This window comes from Agelaius phoeniceus, chromosome 7 (assembly GCF_051311805.1).
Source record: "Agelaius phoeniceus isolate bAgePho1 chromosome 7, bAgePho1.hap1, whole genome shotgun sequence".
Classification (NCBI taxonomy): Eukaryota; Metazoa; Chordata; class Aves; order Passeriformes; family Icteridae; genus Agelaius; species Agelaius phoeniceus.
The window spans coordinates 30,739,513-30,761,090 of record NC_135271.1 but is presented as its reverse complement, the minus strand read 5'-3'; the positions used below and the strand labels follow the sequence as shown (position 1 = coordinate 30,761,090).

Sequence of the window (21,578 nt, the reverse complement as noted above, 5' to 3'; positions counted from 1 at the left end):
AAGATAGTAAGATAAAAGTTATTACTTTATCTTCTATATAAATTTCATTCTTATGCAATTTTCATACTACATACTTTCAGATTATAACTTGTATGTTATTACTTTACCTACAGATCTTGCCAAACTATCAGGGCTGTAACCATTCTACCTCTAGAATCTACATACTGATTTTCCAAACTCTGATCTGAAAAAGAAAAGAATGCAAGAGTATATAAAAGGACAAAATTTTAAGTAGTCTCCAGCTCCTGAGATGTCATATATTCAAATATAAAAACTGGATGCTTTTGTCCTAAATAACTTCCATTGGATTTGATGACTTTAAGGTCTTTTCCTATATGGTTCTACAATTCTATGATTATTTCTGTACCAAGTACTTTGCCCTGCTGCTCTGGTGGAAAGCACAGCAGACTAACTCAAACTGCTTCCAGCAGCATTCACTTTAAACATGCAAACCAGACTGCCAACCTTTTCACTACTGCAGCCAAGGAATGCTGCCATGTTTCACCCTGCCCACTCTATTATGAAGCTGATAATCTGTAGCACCGAGGCAGTGAGTGAGAAACAGGTAGAAGACAAAGTGGCAGAGAAGCTGTGCCATCTTCAAACATCACAGCTATTAAACACTAAATTCAAGGCATTTTTTGTTAACACTTACTGAAACTAAATTTTCTTCCACAAATGGAGTTAGCATATGGGAGCGAATGGTAACCATGATCTCATTGAAGTCCAGCCCAGTTATCAGACCACTTTTATTTTTGTCCTTCAATGCAAAGGCTTGTCTTGCATGTTCTGACTGCAGCTCCTAGAATGAATATTCAGAGACAGCAGATTAGAAGCAAATTCTGTAACCCACTGTTCACAAAATGTTCACTTATTTCATATTCTTATGCTCCAACAGGTCTGTGCATATAGACAATAGTGTAACTACAGTTTAAACTTCAAGGCCAGCTCAACTAAAATAAGAAGTCTGCATACTGATTTAATCCACAGATTCATTCCTCTGTCAAAGAAAAGCCTCAATTCAACTTTCACTAAATGATTTAAGAAATGAACTTCAGATACCCATGTCCTGCCTGCTATCTACTCCTTAATTAAATAGTTAAGTGCTAGAAAACCTTCTAATATTGATCTTGAAGACACAAAGTGAGGTGATCTCTTACATATCCAAGATGAAATATGACTGGGCTATTATATACTAACTCACTGGAAAGTACTTGAAAATAAACAGGAGGACAGTGAAAATTATATAATATGGACTTAGATTGCCCCAAACAGCTATCTCCCATAATGTCACAAATGGTCACTCATTTCAGACAATTTAAAACTCCCATACAAACTGTAAAAACCTTCATACAAAGATCACTGTGGTAACCTAACCTCAAGATAATAATGATAGTTGTAAATTCTATGTCCAGAAAAAGTTGTTTCCTTCTATTCAAGCAAACAATAAAGCCCATTCAGCTGTCATTCAGACCTCTAGAAGCCACTAAAAAAATAACCACGTTCTGACAGACAGTAAGAAGAGGGCAAACCATCTAGCTTATATCACCTTTACAGTAATTTCTCAACTCTCATAACCTCATGAACAACATTTTCTAGATCAAGGTACAACAAACCCACTCGATTCAAGTCCCAAACCCCAGAAAATGGTGTTAGACCAAAAGAGAAAAACAATCTTACATAAAAAGAAGGGATAAAAATACCCAAATTGCATTCATACTGAAATTACTGCAACCCTTTTTTTTTTTTAATCATACAATGACAGTAAGAAGCTACTGTATCTTACAGTATCTTGGAAACACAAACATAAAACAAGAACAGACATTTATCACTCTGCTCTTGGAAGCAGGTGCAGAGGAGGGCCATAAAAATGAGAGAGGACTGGAGCACCTCCACTATGAAAAAAGGCTCAGAGCTGGGGCTGTTTGGCCTGGAGAGGAAAAGAAAACAGAAGGCTCCTGGGAGACCTTACTGCAGCATTTCAGTACTTATGGGGGGCTTATCAGAAAGATGGTGACAGACATTTTAGTAGGGCCTGCGGTGACAGGACAAGGAGTAATGATTCCAAACTAAACAAGGGTGGTAAAGCACTGGAACAGGTTGCCCAGGGAGGTGGTAGATGTTTCATCCCTAAAAACACTCAAGCTCAGATTGAACAGAGCTCTGAGCAACCTCAACTAGTTGAAGACATCCCTGCACATTGCAAGGGGATTGGACTAGATGACCTTTAAAAGTCCCTTACAACCCAAAATATTCTGTGATCCTATGAGATATTTTTATTTTCGGCAATAATTACAGATTATGTCAAAGCACATCTATCACTCCTTACTTTTAAGACAATACACACAAAACTTTTATTGCATCAAAGGCAGCTCCAGAAGTACAAAACCTATTTTTCTTCCCATCTACTAGACAGGCAATTTTAAGTTATATCACAAGGTGGTCATTGTATGTTAATTTATGGAATTCAGTGCAATTATCAGCAACTCTGTGAACTTCCTTTCCATGAATTACAATGTAAATTTCTCCTAATTTGCTCTTTTTCCATCCTTTATAGATGACATTTTCCTTTCCTTCCTTCTAGTATAATGTTCAGTTCATAATATGCTTTAACTATAACTTTTTGGCTTAGCACAAAGTGCAGTCCAACAAGTGAAATTCTTTAAAGCCCAGTCCCTAAAGGGTAGTTCAGCAACATCACAGGAAATCAGATTTTACCTCCTGCAAGCTGGCTGCATTTAAGACCAAACTCCCAGTATGTGTGTGGTTGCATGCATGCCAGTGAGAGAAAAAAAGTGATAAGTATTAGAATGTTTATAAAAATAAATAAATAGTACAGAACTTAAAACCCCTATAGAGTAGTTTTAATGGTCAATAATAACTGCTATATTCAGAATGCTAACTTTCTCTGGCAGAGTTTAGTTTTGCTATTGAATTCTATGACAGAAAAAGCAGACCCTCCACCCAGTTTAACAACAATCAGTAAAATAGTTATTTTCATAAACAGTATGTTTTGTCCCATTCTTTTAAAGGATGGTATTCAAGTTATGAGCATACACTGCTTACAAAACCAGTATGGAGAAATAACAGTTCATCATTAGCTGTCAGGATTAGTATCAGATAAGGATTATCACTACCAGAATAAACTCAAAATTTATAATGGTATTAGCGTATTACTAAAAGTTAAATGAATTTCAGTTCCAGATTTGGAACAAGGTTAATAACTGACCTGAAGAAACTGAGTGAACTCTGAATAGTTAAGATGCTTCTTCCTGTTATGTCCAAAATGCAGTCGAATAAACTCACAGTCCCAGTTGAACGGGATTTGAAGATGAATAAGAGTTTGTTCAAATATTTCTTTGACATTTGCTTTGGGGAGGGAAAAACAACAGGTGAGCCTTTGGGTACAGTAAATCTACAAACATTCCAGGAGGAATACAAAAAAATTATGATTTCAGCAGCTGTTTAAGAAGTGTTTTAGCTTGTTAAAAATAATTTCTAACCAAACCTTTACAGACCTGTAAAAGAATACATTTGAGACACAAATGCTACTTTTTGTATTATTGCATAAAACCATGGAGTGCATGTTTTATTTAGTTTTAATTAAGAAGCAATTTCCCTCATACATGACAAATAAAAGCGATTTTGCATTCTGATATTAAAATCAATAGTAGTTCTCTGTCTCTGCCAGGAGTCAAATTAAGCCCTTTATCAAGAGCACAAATACCTGCACTACAATCTCAGGCAATATTTGTCATACTAAGTATGGTTTGATTGAAACTTGATTATTACAATCACACTGTCTGAATATGGCTATTGAAGATAGGTATAAGAAATGACATCTAAAACATATCATTAACTCAGCAGAAAGCACGTTATTAGATGCTTTTGATAAGGCCTTAGCACAAAAATCAAATCCTATAAAACATAATTGGTAGTCTCAGTTATTAAAATGTTTTAAGATAAGTGAAGATAGAGATGTCCTCCTTTAAATGAAGTAAAGAAAAAACCTGCCATTTCAGATGGAATTCTCCACATGGATACTGTACAACTGAAATCTCAATGCTAAACATATTATCTGAATTCAGGCAAAAACCTCATCTGAAAAACAGCATGCATTATTCATACATAGCATTGCCATGCTGCAAAACAAGCCTGCTTTTTGTGTAGATTATCAAACACATTAACTGTACAACAGGACATCTACCCATAACACATGAACACTTTTCAAAATTTCCCTCACAGTACCTGAAATGGTTTATCAGCCTAGAATCTGTTAACAGCAAAATAAAATGTGGCACAGTTAAAATTTAAAACAAAATACAAAATATTCTAGCTGATAACACACCTTTAATACGTTTAAACAGTTCTGCAAGGCAGAATGCAGTAAGAACCTTAATTATCATTTGGTAACTCTATCAAGACCTATTTACTTGAAGTAAATGTATTGCTTCCTCTGTGCTAAAGGACTACTTGATTCATTCATAGTTTCAATTCTGTAGTCTATTAGTTCTAGAGCAGATCTAGGAAATCCACTACATGTTTTTATCTTTTCAGTGAGAAAAGGAAAGGAAATGTCCAGAATACATGTCTCTAAAGAGGTACAAAGTCAGACTCCTCAGCTAGATCACCTCCTTCACAGTTAGACTGAGATTACATATTCTCAGGGCAGACTATGGCTAGTGATTAACCATTCCATATAGGTCAAACACAAGAGTCAAAATGCTACAGTTTAAACCAGCTTCCACTGCCAGGTAGGCTAAAGTAGTTGTTAGAGTCAACAAAAAACCTAAAAAAAACTATTCTGACTATTTCTGTCTACTCATACCTACTCACCAGTATCAATGTGTAAGGTGAAGGTTAAGAAAAAAAGAAAGCAAGCACTAAATACATAGTGCTAAATTATTTTATTTTGCCATACTTCCTCTGAAAGTTCTGTTTGCAGTAGATTTATTCATCACAGTTGCAGATCAAGGAATCAAGGTATGCACATTTAAATTCCCCACTTACCACTAATTCACTGCAGCTTCTGGCCAAGCTAGAGTCTCCATGTACTACAAACACAAACAGGTCAGTGCAGCTCATTATGGAGCCTGAAAAATGGCAATGAACCGTGAACAGAGCAGAAGACAGGCAGGCTTCACTGGCTCTATTGGCTCAGCTACCAATGCACAAACAGGGTGTTAACTGGCTGCTACTTACGTGGATGTAAACCTGACTCACACACACTGTGCTCCCCCAATGGAAACTTAGAAAACGTGCTGAAGCAGCCAGAAAATTTAAATCTTATTTTCACTTGTTTCCAATAATTGCTTCTCTTAACCTTAGAGAAAGGTAAAAAAACCCTCATTTTTTCCTTTAAAAATTTTATTTTCTTATTCATCCATGTTCACTGAGATGGATTTTTTACTTGTTTTTAGGGAGACTTAAGCCCCTGGTGTTTTCATAACTTTCAAGCATTTAACTGTATAGTACTTAAAAAAACAAGAATCAATTTCCTACACTCAATTTTTTTCTTCATAAAAACATTTACAACTACTCATCAAAATATCTGAAGACACATCAGCATATAAAAATAATAGTTAAATTAATTAATAAATTTATATTCAATACTTGAGTGTATTGATACTTGATGAATTCCAGAAATGGCTAACTAGCTTTAATAAACAGTATCCAAACCAGCTTGCTGCCTCTCTGAAAACTAAGGTGCCTTACCCATTTCTCTTTTCCAGGCAATCTCTCACACTCAGTATATTCTGCTTGTATTACAATAGTCTGGGTTTGAAGATAGGCTCTAGTATATAATGCTTAACTACTTCCATGTTGGCTTGGTTTGTGAAACACTTGGGGTACAGAGGCACAACTGTGCACTTGTTCTGAAAAACCACTGAGCCACAGAATGGCTTAAGATGGAATGAACCTTAAAGATCTTGTTGCAGCCCCTCTGACACAGGCAGGGTCACCTTCCACTAGACCAGGTTGCTCAGAACTCCATCCAACCTGACCCTGAGCACCTCCAGGGATGGGGCACGCACAACTTCTCTGGGAAACCTGTGCCAGTGCCTCACCACCCCCACAGCAAAGTAACTGACCCAGTTAAACCCATGGAAACATTAAATACCATTTACCAAAGCCACCTGAGATTCTCAAACACCTCCTGTTAGGTGCTAAAATTTACTATGTCTACCCAAGAGCACGGGTGCTTTCTTCACAACTTATCAACAGTACCTTTATAATCCAATTCTGCAGACTCTTCTTTTACATTAATGGAAATAGCCATCACCACAGCTAACAACTTGTGGGATGAGAGCAAACAGCCAATCACATTGCAGAAATTATACACAATGTGATCATCACCTACACTTTCACCACTCTGAATTATCAACAAATGCCCAATTTTTGATTTTTTTTTTCACAGTAGAAGCAAAGCCCTAACAACAAAGAAAACAGGCAACATTAATGTACAGATGCTGGCTTTGCTGGTTTTTTTTTTTTTTTTTTCCATCTTCCTCAGTCAAAACCTAGTAATGCTTCTAAATTAAGATAAACTACAAGTGTTTCAAATTTCCAACGGAGCTGTTCTGCAGGGGGCAAACAGCAAATTATTTTTCAAGCCTTTCATTTTAGTAGGACATTTTACAGAACGCATTCATTGTCCCTGTCAATACATGTTGCTCATTTACTAATGTCTTCTACTCTTTGCTCACCTTTCTGTAGTGAAATTCTTTCCTACTGAGCTGATAACTTTCTTTCCAGGCTTACAGTAATGCATTTTCCTCTCAGATAGGCATACAAGTCAGCAGCCTGATGACATACTCAACTTACCATCAGCCCCAGGAACAATAAACCTACTACTCTACTGTACTAGTACATTACCTCCAAGGCGACACACATTCTCACAAGATTGCTTCAGAATTTCCCCACCCAATCATTTTAAACAAATTATAGATGCTTGGAGCAGCTATCTGCAGGCAGCACACACATGACTGGCTCAACTTCCATCAAACACTGTTACCTATCAGGCTCAGAAAAACAGTACAGAACCCCAAAGATCCTAGGCAATAATCAATTTCATATAAGGAGGAAGAATACTTTAAATTATAAACACTATGCGGTCTCGTTGGTGGCCCATTGTGGGGATGAGCTCCATACTCCCAGTAAACCTTGCAGCAGTACCTATTATTTATTTTGACTTATCAGCTCCCCAAGAAGCATAGTGGAAAGCTCATACAATTCTAGTGCCATCAACCTGTTAACAGAGTTTGCCATTCCCTCATACCAGTGAGAAAAAGCAATCACACTTCTTAGGGACAAAAAAATATAAAAGTGTTAACTTCTAAGCAGCAGCATAAATATGGTAAAGATTTGTTGTTTAACAGGGTTGTTTTGGGTTTCTTAGATCTGTCTACTCAGTAATCTATTGTCCAGTTTGTGCATATTTCATGCCTAATGTACATAATAAATTTTAACATTTATATGTTGCTGTTGTTCATTATTTCTGCTATCAGCATATTTTCACTTTGAGGAATAAATTCAGGAGCCACAGTTCAGGGCAGAAAGACATTTTTGTAGCACCTGATGCAGGAGAAGCTTATTAAAGTAATCCAAATGTAATACAATAATTACTTTAATGTGAGAAAACTTAACCAGAAATAGTTACATTTTATTTCTACTCTTATTTTAAAAGGATTAGATTCCATTGAAAGATGAATGACAGCCATAATAAAAAGCTGTCAATACATATAATCTTAAAATGAAGTTCTCCTTTTCTGTTCCCTCTTGTTAACCATGGTTTTGAAAAAAAATTAGTAGGAGTAGCAGTAAGAGGGGTTCCCATTCTGCATTGCTCACAAGCATTCAAAACTGTAGTTTAAGCCTGAAAAAAAAACATACAACAAGAAACAAAAGGAAAAACAAAGTCCTAACTGTGATGTTTCCAACATTATCTGCATGTGTTAAACAAAAGACACTTTGACAACAGACAACTAACTAACTAGTAGAACTAGTAGTTAGTTAGAGGCAACTAACTAGTAGAATAGGAAGCCAAAAAAAAATAGCAGCTCTGATTTATAGCACATGATGAAAACATGTATTTTTCATATCCTTATGTGTGTAGTCATGTGATCATGAGTATTTTTCTGTTTATTTAAAAATATATTTCCAGTCTTTATGGTTACCAGTAATATTTTTGAAAGCAAAACTTTTAAGTTTAAATCCAAATACTAGCATTTTCAACCCAAAAAAGCTGCCCTTTTAGAAATGAAGGAGTGAGTACTAGAAGCGATCCCTGGTCCCTGAGAAATAATATTCATATGCAAAGCACGAAGATGTGTTCAACTCCTTTCTCTTGCTCATCTTCTTCCAGTGTTCTCAAACTCTATGTCCTGATTAAGTGAAACCTGAACTTTCCCAGATTAAAACTTGTCTAAGTAACAGACTGGGCAAAACTTCAGTATCCCTTAATACTCAAATTCTGAAACTATTAAATTGCTGTTTATTATTTCAGTTCACCAATACTGTACTATTTTCACATAGTTGCATTATAAGGCATCTGCTTGCCTTCCTCCCCCCAATGCCTTTGAAGAAGATGCTGTTATACTTGGCAAAATATTTGTAATTAGATTTTGAGTGCAGGATGTTTTTAAAAGGCTTAAATACAGTTCCATAAATATTTTCCAATTATCTCCAAAATAATTCTGAATACAGAAGACTCACAAACACATTTTAGCTCTATCCTTCTATCCATACCAGCTTGTGTATTTAACTGAAAAAGCATCTCCGAAACTCTCCAGTTTATCAGAGAATGGCTTTCTTTGTGGTAACTCTACAAGGAAGAACAGCTGGAAAATGCCTTGAAATTGTATATTCCAATTAAAAGTGATGCAGTCCAGACCACTGTATGGTGTGCCAGAGAGATAAACTACAAAGAATCCTTTTACTTTCAATTAGACAACGTATTTTTCAGAGAAGTTTGGCAGATAATCACAGACTTCACCTTTTAAACACAGTAAAGATTATCTGCTTCAACATCAGAAAAAAACAAATAGCTTGAGCAGATTTAATATACAGGTTTGCTTTAACCTGAATTCAGGTCAGAAGATCTGAACAGAATAGAAATAAAAATAATATTCCTTAGTAAAATAGTATTAATTTTACGGAGTTTTTTTGAATATTTCACTAATGTTAAGTAGCACAGTCAATACATGCCATAATCAAAGCAGCAAAGTGCTTGTCAGTCTTCTATGGCTACAGACAGCAACCTGAAAAAAAATCATTTGTCTTCATCAGCTTTAGCTGTTAGCATTTAATTATTTTATGGATAATGCAGTATTGTAAGGGCTCAGCAGCAACACATTTTGCATAAAATATTCACCTAGGAAGCATTCATGAAGATGTAGGAGCACTTGGTTAGAAATTCATGCTTTTTCTCTATTTCTCCATGTTTAAAAACTTGTTTAAACTACACTGTCACTTGTATCAATGGGTTACTAAAACAGTCATTTTACTGCTTTTTATTCACCAAGTTGACAGCAAGTCCAGTGCAGCTGAACCATGCAGAGAGTACTGAGCATGCTGTGCAGTTTGCTCGGGTAAAGTAGGTTCAGTTTCACCTCCTTGCACTGGACCTAGTTTACAAATGTTGCAGAGTACCAACTACACGTTTATGGCAGTCATTCATACAGGATTTCTGGATGTCCAAAGCTCCTGGAAAAGTGTCCCAAAGCAGTAAGAAAACAGTAGATGACACTAAAGTGATTGAAGGCTTCATGTTTCAACATACGATATGGCAGACAAAGACATTGATTAACTCAGCGTAAAAGTATTTCTACAAAATAGCTTCTAAAGTCTTCTTCTAAGACAGTTCTTCTGTGACACAATTAATAATTTAATCACTGGAGAGTTGGAAGCTAAGTATTTTAAGAGACAAGTAGCAGACTGAGGCTCAAGAGGACTGTAAAATGCTGAAGTGCTTGAGAATGGTTCAAAATCATGTCAGTAAATAAATCCTACACAGAAGCGAACTCAACTAGAGCAGCTTGCTTCTGAAAACAGAGACAACTCTAAAATTCAACAAGCCTACTTAACTTCTCCCACATCACTGAAAATTTGAGTAGATGAGAGTATTTTCTGAGAGCATGTTATCTCACACAAGGTCAGTTTTGATTCTAGTAACTGGTCTAACAGACCCAAGTTGATTCTGTCCCTTGCTTTGGATGCCCAGTGCAGAAAAACCTCAGTAAATCCATGTTGCTCCTGGCAAGACTTAGTGTTTGAGACAGCTTTGGCATCAATGCACTCACATCCACAAAGCATTTCATATGAGCTAGAAAATCTTGACTTGTGTTTGCTATCACAACCAACTCGGTTAACCTGCAGACTGGGTACATTATACAGTCTATAAAAGACCTGACTTGTCTGAGAGTGAGTCTCGCACCAATTATTGGTTGAACTTACTCCATTTCAGCATATTTCCAATAATTTACTAAAACCTTCAACTTTAAAACTTATGTTTCTATAGTGTCCTGTTTTTACATGAAACTAAACTGTGCCTTTCTGTTTAGGTGGTATGAAAATGAAAGGGTGCATGTCTCATCTATAAAACTGCCATAAGACTGACTTGGAAATTGACTGCAGGGTTACCGTATTCTGAATATGTCACAGATCATCATTCACATTTTTCACAGCTGTATTAATATGTATGATACGTGTATGAAGTAAAAGTAAGTAGCCCATGTTACAAGCAAACAAAGACAAAAAAGCAGCAGTAAATGTGGGAACTGCAGCACAAAAAATGTCATCTTACCATATGTCATCTTACTAACATAATGTTAAATATAGTAATAATTGCAATATAATTAATTTTGTAAAAAACATCCAAGAAACCAATAGTAAATTTAAAATTCCCTCAAGAATTTTCCTTTCAAGATTTATCAGCCTTACAAAAAATCAGCAAGGAAGATAAAGTAAATTGGTGGTTTTTTCTGTTTTACAATTTCTTGTTTGTGTTTTCTTTTAGATTTTAACTATATAAAAATATCAATTCTCAGTCTAACTGAGGAATTTGTATACAATCTGAAATAGCTTATGCTCAATTATGGAATCAGATATTTCAAGTGTTCTCATGAGAGCTACAAGTTCAAACCCCCATTTTCTAAGATTATTAAATAAACCATCGTTAACATGGTCACACTGATTGTAGTAGTTTGTCCAATTCCTAATGACTGCATTTACAGACTTCACCTTTATTTAAATTCTAAAACATATTCTTTTCAAGATGTTGTGCATCCAAACTGCTTAGTATCTGACTCTTCAGTTAATGATGTAATTTAACAGGCACCATAAGTCAAACAATTTGTTTCCATAAAAAGACCTTTGCTTTTTTTTCCCAACAAGGTACAGCAATTTTCATAATAATGAAATAGTACAAACAGCAAGTGGTTACAAATCCAAGCATAGTTTGCATTTTCTTTATTGAGTGCTTTATTCTTTTGGATAGAAATAACATTTAATTCTCATTCCATTTTATTAAAATTCTTACCATTGATTGATCTAATTTTCATAAACACGAAGTTTTAAAAATAAAGCCTAGTCCTCCTTAAACTGCAATGTTAATAACAGCTATTTAGCAAATCACAAAGCAGTATAGCCTCAAGACTTTGGTCTAACTACTAACTTACGTGATTAGGTAACAAAACCAAAGACCAGATTTTCTTCCTAATTTTGCAAATATATAATTGAGTTGTAAGTTACACTTGTAACATTAAAGTAAGATTTGCTCCTCAAGAAAATGAACAGTAAATCAAATTTTTAGAGCTCCTTAATTTCTATATTGAGCTCTTACTGTATGAAATGACAATTATTCAGAAACATGTGAAGATCCAGAACATATCTTAAAACTCCCTCAAGGTTGAAGGAGTTTGAAGTCCAGGATACAGAATTTTACTTAGGATGACAATGAACACCACTGTATTTACTACTTCAGGAAAATGAAAAATCTTGATTCAAGAAGACAGAGAAAACCATATTTTGTCTCTGTGTACTTCTTAGGCTTGAACTGAGAGAGGAAAAAAAGTTCTACTCATGCAGAGTCTTAGAAAAACAGTACAGTACTGCACAAAATGCATTTTTTAGGCACCTGTGGTCATGAACCACTATTATGATAGACACTATTATAATCAGTTTCTTAAAACTGTTTTTCTTTTAGATATTCTTACCAAATGTTACTTCTCCACTGCCATTCCTGTCAAATAACTGAAAAGCAACAATGAATATTGCATCTGGAGTACACAAAACAGATTCAAATGCCAAAAATTCTTGGAAGGAAATTAACCTAGAAAGGAAAACAGAAAAGTTATAAAGATTTTTTAAATTGTTCATAATACCAATATAATCTACATTTGATACTATAGAAAACAGTGTAATCCAAATATTAAATAAAATTTAAATAAATTAAATAAAGATAATTAACACTCTAGAGACTGAAAAGTATGCTATATTTAAGTAGTTAACATTTATGCAACTTAGTTTCTTCCTCTATGAAGCAAGTGAATTCTCCCGGAACACCTACAAGTTATTACTTTTTATTTATAAATGTAACCAGCGCCTGAAAATTAAGACATAAAAACACCACAAAAATCCTAACAACATGAAATTTACAGGTCTGTCATTCTAATGCTACATATATATTTCCACTGAGAAAAGATACTGCAATGCAAGTACAGGAATACACTATAAAACATACATTTTCTTAAAACAAAACATAACATTCATAAAAAACAATCAGGTTCAGAAAAATTTACACTTTACTATGCATATGGAAAAAATACTACACTCCAAAAATAACATGAGCCACCAAGTCATGAACTCAGGGCCAAACTTAAAACATCTGGGCTCAAGGACAGACAGGACAAGGCAGGGAAGGATCTGAGTGTCACAGCAGTTCACAGGATTCTGAGCTGTGTGTGCAAGACAGCCACTGTGCACAACTGAGGCTGCACACATAAATCCAGGCCCTTGTGGTCACCACAGACAAACTCAGACTTGAATGTATGCACAGATATCTTATTAGGATAAGTAACTTTCCTAGAGGAACTCTGCTTATTCTGACTAACACAAAAAACCCCTTCAGAAGGCATCCTAATGCTGCATGTATGAACTGCTGCAGAAAAATAAACAAGAAGCTAAGCATAGATAAAGGATAATGCTGGCACAAGAAAATATGGGATAAATGACAGGATATATATTTTAGCATTAAATAATCAGTGGAAGTAAGAATTTCAATTACATCTTTTACATTTAACAAAAAATTTACTATAGATCAGTAAATGCTGTTAAAGCAGAAAATATCACTGTTTCCTAGAAATTTTCCTAAAAAATTTATATAATTGATCTCAACTTAGTACTCATCATATGAGATCATTCGCTCATAGTGATTACTTCAAACACTACTGCTTACTGCTAAAGAGACAAGTACAAAGTCTGCTCCCCAGAGGAAAAAAAGAGAAGAAAAATCACAATATTCACACTATTCATTACTATATCTAGTCTTTCTCTGTCTAAGTACACATGAAGCAAAATTGAGATACTTTAAAAAGGTTAAATATGCCAACATTCCTGTATATATGCACGGCACACGAAAGACAGGAAGAATACAAAATTATCGCATTTACCACATTTTTGCCAGAAAAATCAGAGATATGAGAATGGCTCTTTGCATGCAAAGTCAATTTCATCCAAAGGATGATCTTGATAAATAAAGGGTTAGTATCAAAGAAACAAATGTTCCTTTAAAATAATTGTAAATACTATCATTTCAAAATGTATCTCACACACATGCATAAAGCTGACACAAAAATTAACTCTTAACCAGGAAGCTTTAGAACTGACAAAATCAAGTGCTGATCTCCGTAGAATGCACTCACAGAAGCCTGAACCTGAAAGAAGACATCTTTAGCAGTGTCACTGTAACAGTGCCTACAGCAAGAAGAGATAGGCACCTTCAGTTTCCATCCCACATATTCAACCTGCAATGCCTAAGAGCAGGGATAGCCTCTGTGATCCTCCATTAGCCACCAGGGCAGAGATAACAGGAGCTGGATTAAACAGCATGATGAAGCTTCCCATCCAATCACTACTCAAGTATTATGCCGTGAACCCACTGCATTACAGAGTCCATAACAATATCAAATCACTCACCTTTCGTTTGATTTGTAACAGTTAAAAAAAATCTTTTCCTCTTTCTAAGAACATGCACTTCTTCTGTACTTCTACCCTTCAAAAGCACACAAAGTAACCCTTGTGCTTGCAATTCTTCTCTTTCCTTTTTTCTACAAGTCTTTCCTAATTTTTCCCCATACAACACAGCTTTTTAGACATTATGTATAGCTCTGTTGTGACTCTTCATTAGGTGAAATATCAACTTTTTCTTGGGGACTTCATTTACGAACACATTTCCAGATTTAAGAATGATATACTGATAAAAACAGTATCCAGAAACAAGTAGTTAAAATGAAGAATTTTGAATTACTACTCTGAAATTCTGTAGGTCTGAAGAGGGATCAAAATATTTTAGCTGGTTTTAGCACATATATATGTGTACGTATATTCTTTAGAGAGGGTATTTATCCTATCCTAAAACCAGTGCCTGCAGTCTGGAGATACAGGATGCTTTCAGCATCAGTGAAATCCTTTTGTACTAAATAGATAATAGGCAAGTTTAAAGCAAATTCTAATTTAGAGGATGTCACATAAATTTCTAAGAACATGCACTTGTAACAATGAGGAATAAACATTTTGGAAATGAACAGTCAGCTGTTTTAAGAACTACCTTAATGAGCTCCACTAAAGCAAACCAGTTTTGTACAGCAGTTATAGGAGAAAGCAATAGTGCTCTGGAACAGTTAAGCAAGGATCAAGTTACCATGAGAAAAAAAGTAAAACAACTTTTTTTTAAACGCATGCCTACAGAGAGCCAGTTCCAAAATGTGTTGTTTCTGTAAAGTGCCAAACTTAAACCTAAAAGAAATAAAAAAATATTAACAATGGAAGCAACCACCATCAACACTCTTGAGTATTTATTTCAAGGGCAAGCAAGGCTAAGAGAATATGATAGCATATATAGGAATGAAATTTTGTAACAGAACCCAAGGCTTCTCAATGACTTGCTGCATGACATTGGGCTGTCATTTAATGTAAAAGTATATATACAGAACAGGACTACAGCTATGTCCTTGGACTTCATAAAGTCAGTCCTTAGAAAGATGCAATGCATCCCAGAATTTGGTTTAAGACTACAATAACTATCAATGCTATTAGAGTCTGGATTTCAATCTATTATAGCTCATTACAAATGAAAGAATGTGGATGTAAAAAAACCTGATGTTGATAATGGGGCTCTAACATATTCTTCACATTAAATATAGATTGAATCTAGATTAAAACCTTTAGAAAAAAAGTTTCAGACAAGTATTCAAACAGATAAAAATTTTACACTTTGAACTATATAGCAGTGCAAAATAAAAATCCCACTCTTCCCATAAAGAAGGTGGCAAAGCACACTTACCCATACTTGATTATCTCACTTCAAATACTACCCAGATATTTTTTTAAAAGCAATAAAAAAAAAAAAACAAAAAAAATTTATTTACAGGGAAAGTAACAAAAAGCAATATCTAAAAGTTCTGTTCTAGCATTAAAACAAACTGATTTCCTACTGTAAGAAAGACCCTAAAAGACATTTTCTGAAGAACGTCACACCACAAAAGATAACCAACAGCTTTCAGAGAGACAATATGCTAAGCATGTTGGTTTACTTTATCAATTAAACTATTTTGAACAGATACATACAAAATTACCTTTTCAATCCATAATAAAACAAGAAACTGAAGCCATATATTGGAAACAGAGACAGGTTACTAACATTTATCTAATATATGTATAATCAAATATATTATCAAAGTGCTGCAGCCTTGTGAAAAGAAAAATCATGAAGCATTACATCAAACAGGAAATCCTATTTTGTTATTTAGGGTAAGAAGTACTCAGCACATACAATTTCATTTCCATTGCACAGATACCATGCAAGCTGTCAGGATACTAAGCAAACTAATAAAACGTTCTATAGCAGAATGCATGAAAACAAAATTTAAGTAACCAAGGAAGTGAAGGAGCTTTCAATTTAAAATAAGTTATATTTATATATTTACAAATGTATTGTCTACTATTTTAATGGGATTTTCTTCTCAACAAAATAACCATTCACTTCTGCATTCCTGACCTCTTCTCTGATCCACCTTAATATTCTAACTTCAAGTTAACAATGTCTGGGCCTCCTACTACAGTCCAAGGCCAAAACCAGAATATACACAGCAAAAGAAAAGGCTCCTTGGAAGACAAATGAGTTAGAGGGCACTACCTCAGCAGAGCAGGCATTTTGTAAAGTGGTTTCAGGGAACTGTCTAAAAGCAAGCAGGAGCATCTGTAAGCAGAGTTGGAAAAACTTTATGTGGTGTGACCTGATCTTCATTAGGCAAACAACTTCTTCATCAAGTCACTAGAGTCTCTCTTTTCTAATAGTCAGCCTTTTAAAAAGACTTCAGTGGTTGGATTTGAATTGCACACTACAGAAATAAGAAAGCTCTTCCATATTTTTGTGTTTAATTATAGGTACTGAAGACTCTACACAGTACCTGATGATGGACGTGGACATACAGAAAAGAACTCTTCTAAGGCAACCATACTACACTTACCTTACCTGTTGTTCAACTTCCTCAGCTTTTGTAGAATTTAACAAAATATCATCAAAATAAATCTCAGCTTAAAAAAATCCATGTTAAACACCATAATTTTTTCTCAGTTTTCACAAATTTATAGTCTATTGTACTTGTGAAAAAATCTTCTCATTTAAATAAGTATAAAGTGTAATAAAATCAATAATGTATTTTAGAAGATGAAGTTACAAATTCATGCACTCACACATTTAACAATGCAAGTTTCAGATGGAAAGCAAAATTCTCACCCATCCTTAGTTTGATCTGCCACTCCAGCCAACAGCTGCACTGTTTTGGGATTGTGATGTGGATCTGTATGAAGTCCTAGGTATTTCTGCACAAAATCCTCGGGGGTCATGTAATGCTCCCCATCTTTCTCAACACTTGCATACTAGAGTAAAAATAAAAAACCAAAGCCACACAAACAAAAATTAATCAATTTAGATGCTTATTATTTGTGAACCAGTACCTTATAATTTAAAAAAATACATATTTCAGAAACTGTCAAGTAATTGTGAAAACTTATAAAAATTACAGCCATGGTATATCATTCCATTTGCAGCTACACTGAAAACACAGCACATAAATTTTCTTTCAATTTCTAGTAGCAGATATCTTCTGAATAATTGTTCCTGATCTTTATCATAATTATTTTGGAAAACATAAATTATTCATTTTCTCGTTTTGTGAGAAATAAATGTTCAGATCCATTTTTATCCTGAAAGTAATGTTTTTAAGGAAAAATTCACACACACAGACAGTGCTTGCTTCAGCATCTCGTGTATCTCTTCCACAGTATCAGCCCCTCACATCACCTCATCACCTTTCACTCTTCCACCCTACAGCTGTGATGACAGCTGTTTGCAAGACAGCACTGTAAACCACATTACTGAATCTATGGAGAAATAAAATAGAGTATTTCCACTAAAACAGAAACACAAAGCAGTGGACAGGAATCCCCTAATTGAGCTCTGTTGCCAATATGATAGCACAAGGAAACTGTGGCTTCCTTGAATCAACTCTGAAAGGTTCTCTTCTTAACCATACATAAAAGTGACTGAAAAACACCTTATGAAGCACAATTCTGCTGCAAGACATGAAATCCAAAGAAAATGTTATGTTTGAAGGCCAATCAGACATGCGGAGCATGGAGCATATCTTCAAGAATCACCGAAGTCAGCTGACAGTAGAGTGCACATCAAAGACAGTCACAATCTAAATACCATCTTTTTTTCTCCAGACACCAATTTCTCTGAGTTTATCATAAATAATAATTTATAATAATACCTTTCACAATAAAAACTGTTTGGGGGAAGTTCTGTTAAAAAATATTGAGGCAAAAATAATTAACTGACATTGAACATTGAACTCCATATGAGAAGGTCATGGCATTTTGGAAGAGTTTGGCAGAAAGTCAATAAATTAAGGCCTGACAAAGTAGCTAAGCATGGAAATACATTAGTCCTATGTTTGCACCATATAACTTAAATCAAGAATCTTTTAGCCCAAAATGGGCAATTTTAAATTATAGCTTAATTTGAGCATAAAACATAATACATCAATTAAATCTTTGTTCTTCTCAGCCTTGAACTTTGTTACTTTATAACACAAACTTCTTAGTACACATTTGTAGATTGTCTCAGGTAAGCACTTGATGAATTTCCATTAGACTTTTTTTCAAACATCCTCACATATGACAAACATACAAACCCCCTACTCTAGTTTACAAGCTGGTGTTACGTAGCACCACACTTTCAGAAACAATGCTTTGGAAATCTTTTTTTGTTCCCTTCTTCACCTTGCTTGAACAGGTTACATTTGAATTTAACAGGCAGGGAACAATTCAATAATATTTTCCAAAGGCTGACTGTGTCTTGTCTAAGAAAAATAATGAAGGTTCACTAAGAAATATGGTAACTGTTTTTCCACCCAACTCTTTTATCCTTCTGTGATAATTTGTTAGCAGATTTGTTCTTTTATGGTTGTTACTGAAGTCTGTGGCTAGCAAACACTTAAGAGGTAACTTATTTGACTGTGCACAGACATGAAATTTCAATACCTGCATTTCATAGTTACAGGATTAAGAGAAATAGCAGATCTTTTTAATGCAAATCAAACGTTATCTTTTAAACAGTTTAAAACAGTTAGAAGTAGCAGATAGCACACTCCAGAAGTTCTGAAGAGAAAGGTACAAGGTAAACTGCACGGCAGAGGGCATGTACCACATTAGAAGACATGCATGAACTGAAGGAAATTTAAGCAGACTCTCTATGATTAAGGTGGATGGTGACAAGGCCTAGAGCTCACATCTTCCCTTCTAAACATTTCCAAGGGAAGCCAAATTTAGGAAGGAATGCACGACCTTTAGCTGAAGTTCACAGAAGAGCCCAGCACTCCCAGCAAGGAGTACAACGTATCTGACCCCTAAACACTTGCAATATTTCATAACAAGACCTTCCACAACTTAGTCTTGAAAAGAATTATTCTCTTTTACTTTAAAGCCTGCAATTAAGTTTGATTTCTAAGCATCAAAGAAACCCACAATTTCAAACTCAACAGAATGCAGAAGAAATACAAACTCTTTTTTCTAAGCTTTTTTTTTTACTGCAAAATCTCAGACACTCAAAGAGAGAGAGGAGTGCTTCATATTTTTCATTCCTCAGAGTATCAATCCACAACTGCATTTGCATGTTTCTTTGAAGAAAACAACACAGACATGGGGAAGAGCAAAAGCCATTTTTTTAAACATACTGTTTGCTTTTTAGGTCAATAAAACATGTACTGTCAGGAAGAAAATTTCAACAGCCAGTGGTACAATGTTCTTCCTCTCTGATGTTGTCTGTATGACCACTATCAAGAACTTCAATTGCTTATTTCCAGAAGCAAGAACTTCTAGTGACTGGATGTCAAGAATCATAAAGAGCGCACATTTACAACTGAATAATGTTTTGACACCTCATTTCACTTTTCTTCATCCAAATGTGCAAAAGCATTTTGCAAAAAGTTGGAAAAAATGTTCTAGAATCACATTTTTATACTGTATTAATATACATTTTAAAAGACAATACTTTTGTATTGTTAATTTTATTAACATACTCTAGTGTAATCTTTATCTACAAAAGCTGAATGCCACATCAATCAAAAAGGAACCTGCGTTGGAGTATCTTTTACTAGAAACTAAATGTTGAGTTTCCACAGTTTCATGCCAGCATTCTAAGTGTTTGCACGCCAGCAATGTCATAGTGTAATCCAGAATGCAAAAGAAAAGGGCACCAAAACTATGGCTGGGATATAACTCTCTCTCAGGCAAAAAGCTCTCTCTACTTATCATATATGGAAATTGCTAGATGGTTTAGTAGAACCAGAAGATACGTATAAATAGTTAAATAATAGACTTTATTATTTACAGTATTAGCTCTAATTTTATACTCCTAATTTTTTTAGTAGAGAAGAGTTTCATGAATATACTGTGTAACACTCAACATTAGGGGGAAAAACATATTTTAGTACCTTTTAAATATTGGTGGCCGTAATATGGATCTAAAACACAGTTCTTGTTCTTTTTATTATTCTATATGACCGATTCAAACCTTATCATTAAAATTTTAGGATTGACTGGATTTTCCTTTCTGATCATGCTTTACTGAAAGGGAGTGGAGCGGAGAGTGGAGAAACCTTCACACTATTATTTTTATATGCTAATTCTAAGACTCTGTAAGGGATAATATTACAAAATATATAAATCTTGAGAAATCAATTTTAAGTTCTTAAAACATTACCAGTCGTCCAACCATTTGTATGAACACATATAAACCCCAAGGACAAAGCATACAGTCATGGACGAGGAATTTTTTTTGATTCTGCAAAGGCGCATCTAAAAAAAACCCCAGTACTTCGTTATAATTATTTGCATTTTAGAAAATTAGAAAATAGTTCAGGAACTTATTTAATATTATAATTTGGAAATGGTATCACACTTTGTGCCAGCAGCAGTTTCTCCTCAATGCCTGACACCCCGTCAATACACTAAGCCCGCAAAGTGAACTTCTGAGTGTCCCACCAGCACGACACGAGTTTGATGCCACGGCAAACTGCTGAAAGGGCAAAACACAGAAGTCTGACACTCAAACAACATTAGATCTTTTTACCTGCAAAAAAATATTTCGCAGTTCAGCAGGATCCGCTCTTTTAGTCGAATGCACCTGTAAACACAAGCAAATTAATGCCTCGCTTAGCCGGGCTGCTGTCAGAGCGCAGATAAACCGGCCGCGCCGGCCACAGGCGGCAATCCGGGGTCCCTGTCAGACCCACAGGCCCAGGCTCAGCCATGACCGCGCTGCCGCGGGACGGCACAGGGCTCCGCGCCGGTGACAGCTCCCAGCGCCGGGCTGCCTGCGAGCGGGGCGGCGCCCCGGCCCCACAGAACGACCGCCACCGCCGCCCCGGGCACCCCGGCCCGCTCCCCCGGGGCACTTCGGCGGGCGGAGGCAGCGCGGGCAGCGCTGCCGCTCCCCCGGGGCCGCCCCGCCATCGCCGCCCCCGCGACGCCGTTCCCCGGCCCCCGCGGCAATCCCGCAACAGCGGCGGCAGCAGCGGCCGCCTTCCCCCGCCAGCCGCCAGCCCCCGGCCCCGCGCGGGATCCGCCCGGCTCCTCCTGCCACCAGCGGCGGAGCGGGAGAGTCACCTTGACCGCCATGCTGAGCCCGCCGAGGAGGAGGAGCCAGCCCGCCGCCCGCCGCGCCGCCGCAGCAGCCGCCGCCGCCTCAGCGCAGCGCTGTGGGTGAGTGGGTGGGCGAGCGCCCTGCCCTG

General features: G+C 36.0%; 1 protein-coding gene across 1 annotated transcript in view; it reads right to left on the bottom strand.

Moving 5' to 3' along the window:
* SLC25A12 (solute carrier family 25 member 12) overlaps positions 1–21,553 on the bottom strand; it is a 45,307-nt gene extending 23,754 nt beyond the window's left edge. Inside the window, exons 1-6 of the mRNA XM_054636174.2 lie at positions 21,454–21,553; positions 20,918–20,971; positions 17,018–17,160; positions 12,216–12,331; positions 3,230–3,369; positions 656–802 (exon numbers count right to left, since the gene is read on the bottom strand). Of these exons, the coding sequence (XP_054492149.1) occupies positions 656–802; positions 3,230–3,369; positions 12,216–12,331; positions 17,018–17,160; positions 20,918–20,971; positions 21,454–21,465 (612 nt within the window). The 5' untranslated portion in view covers positions 21,466–21,553. The remainder of the gene's footprint in view (positions 1–655; positions 803–3,229; positions 3,370–12,215; positions 12,332–17,017; positions 17,161–20,917; positions 20,972–21,453) is intronic.
* Positions 21,554–21,578: the final 25 nt, after the last annotated feature.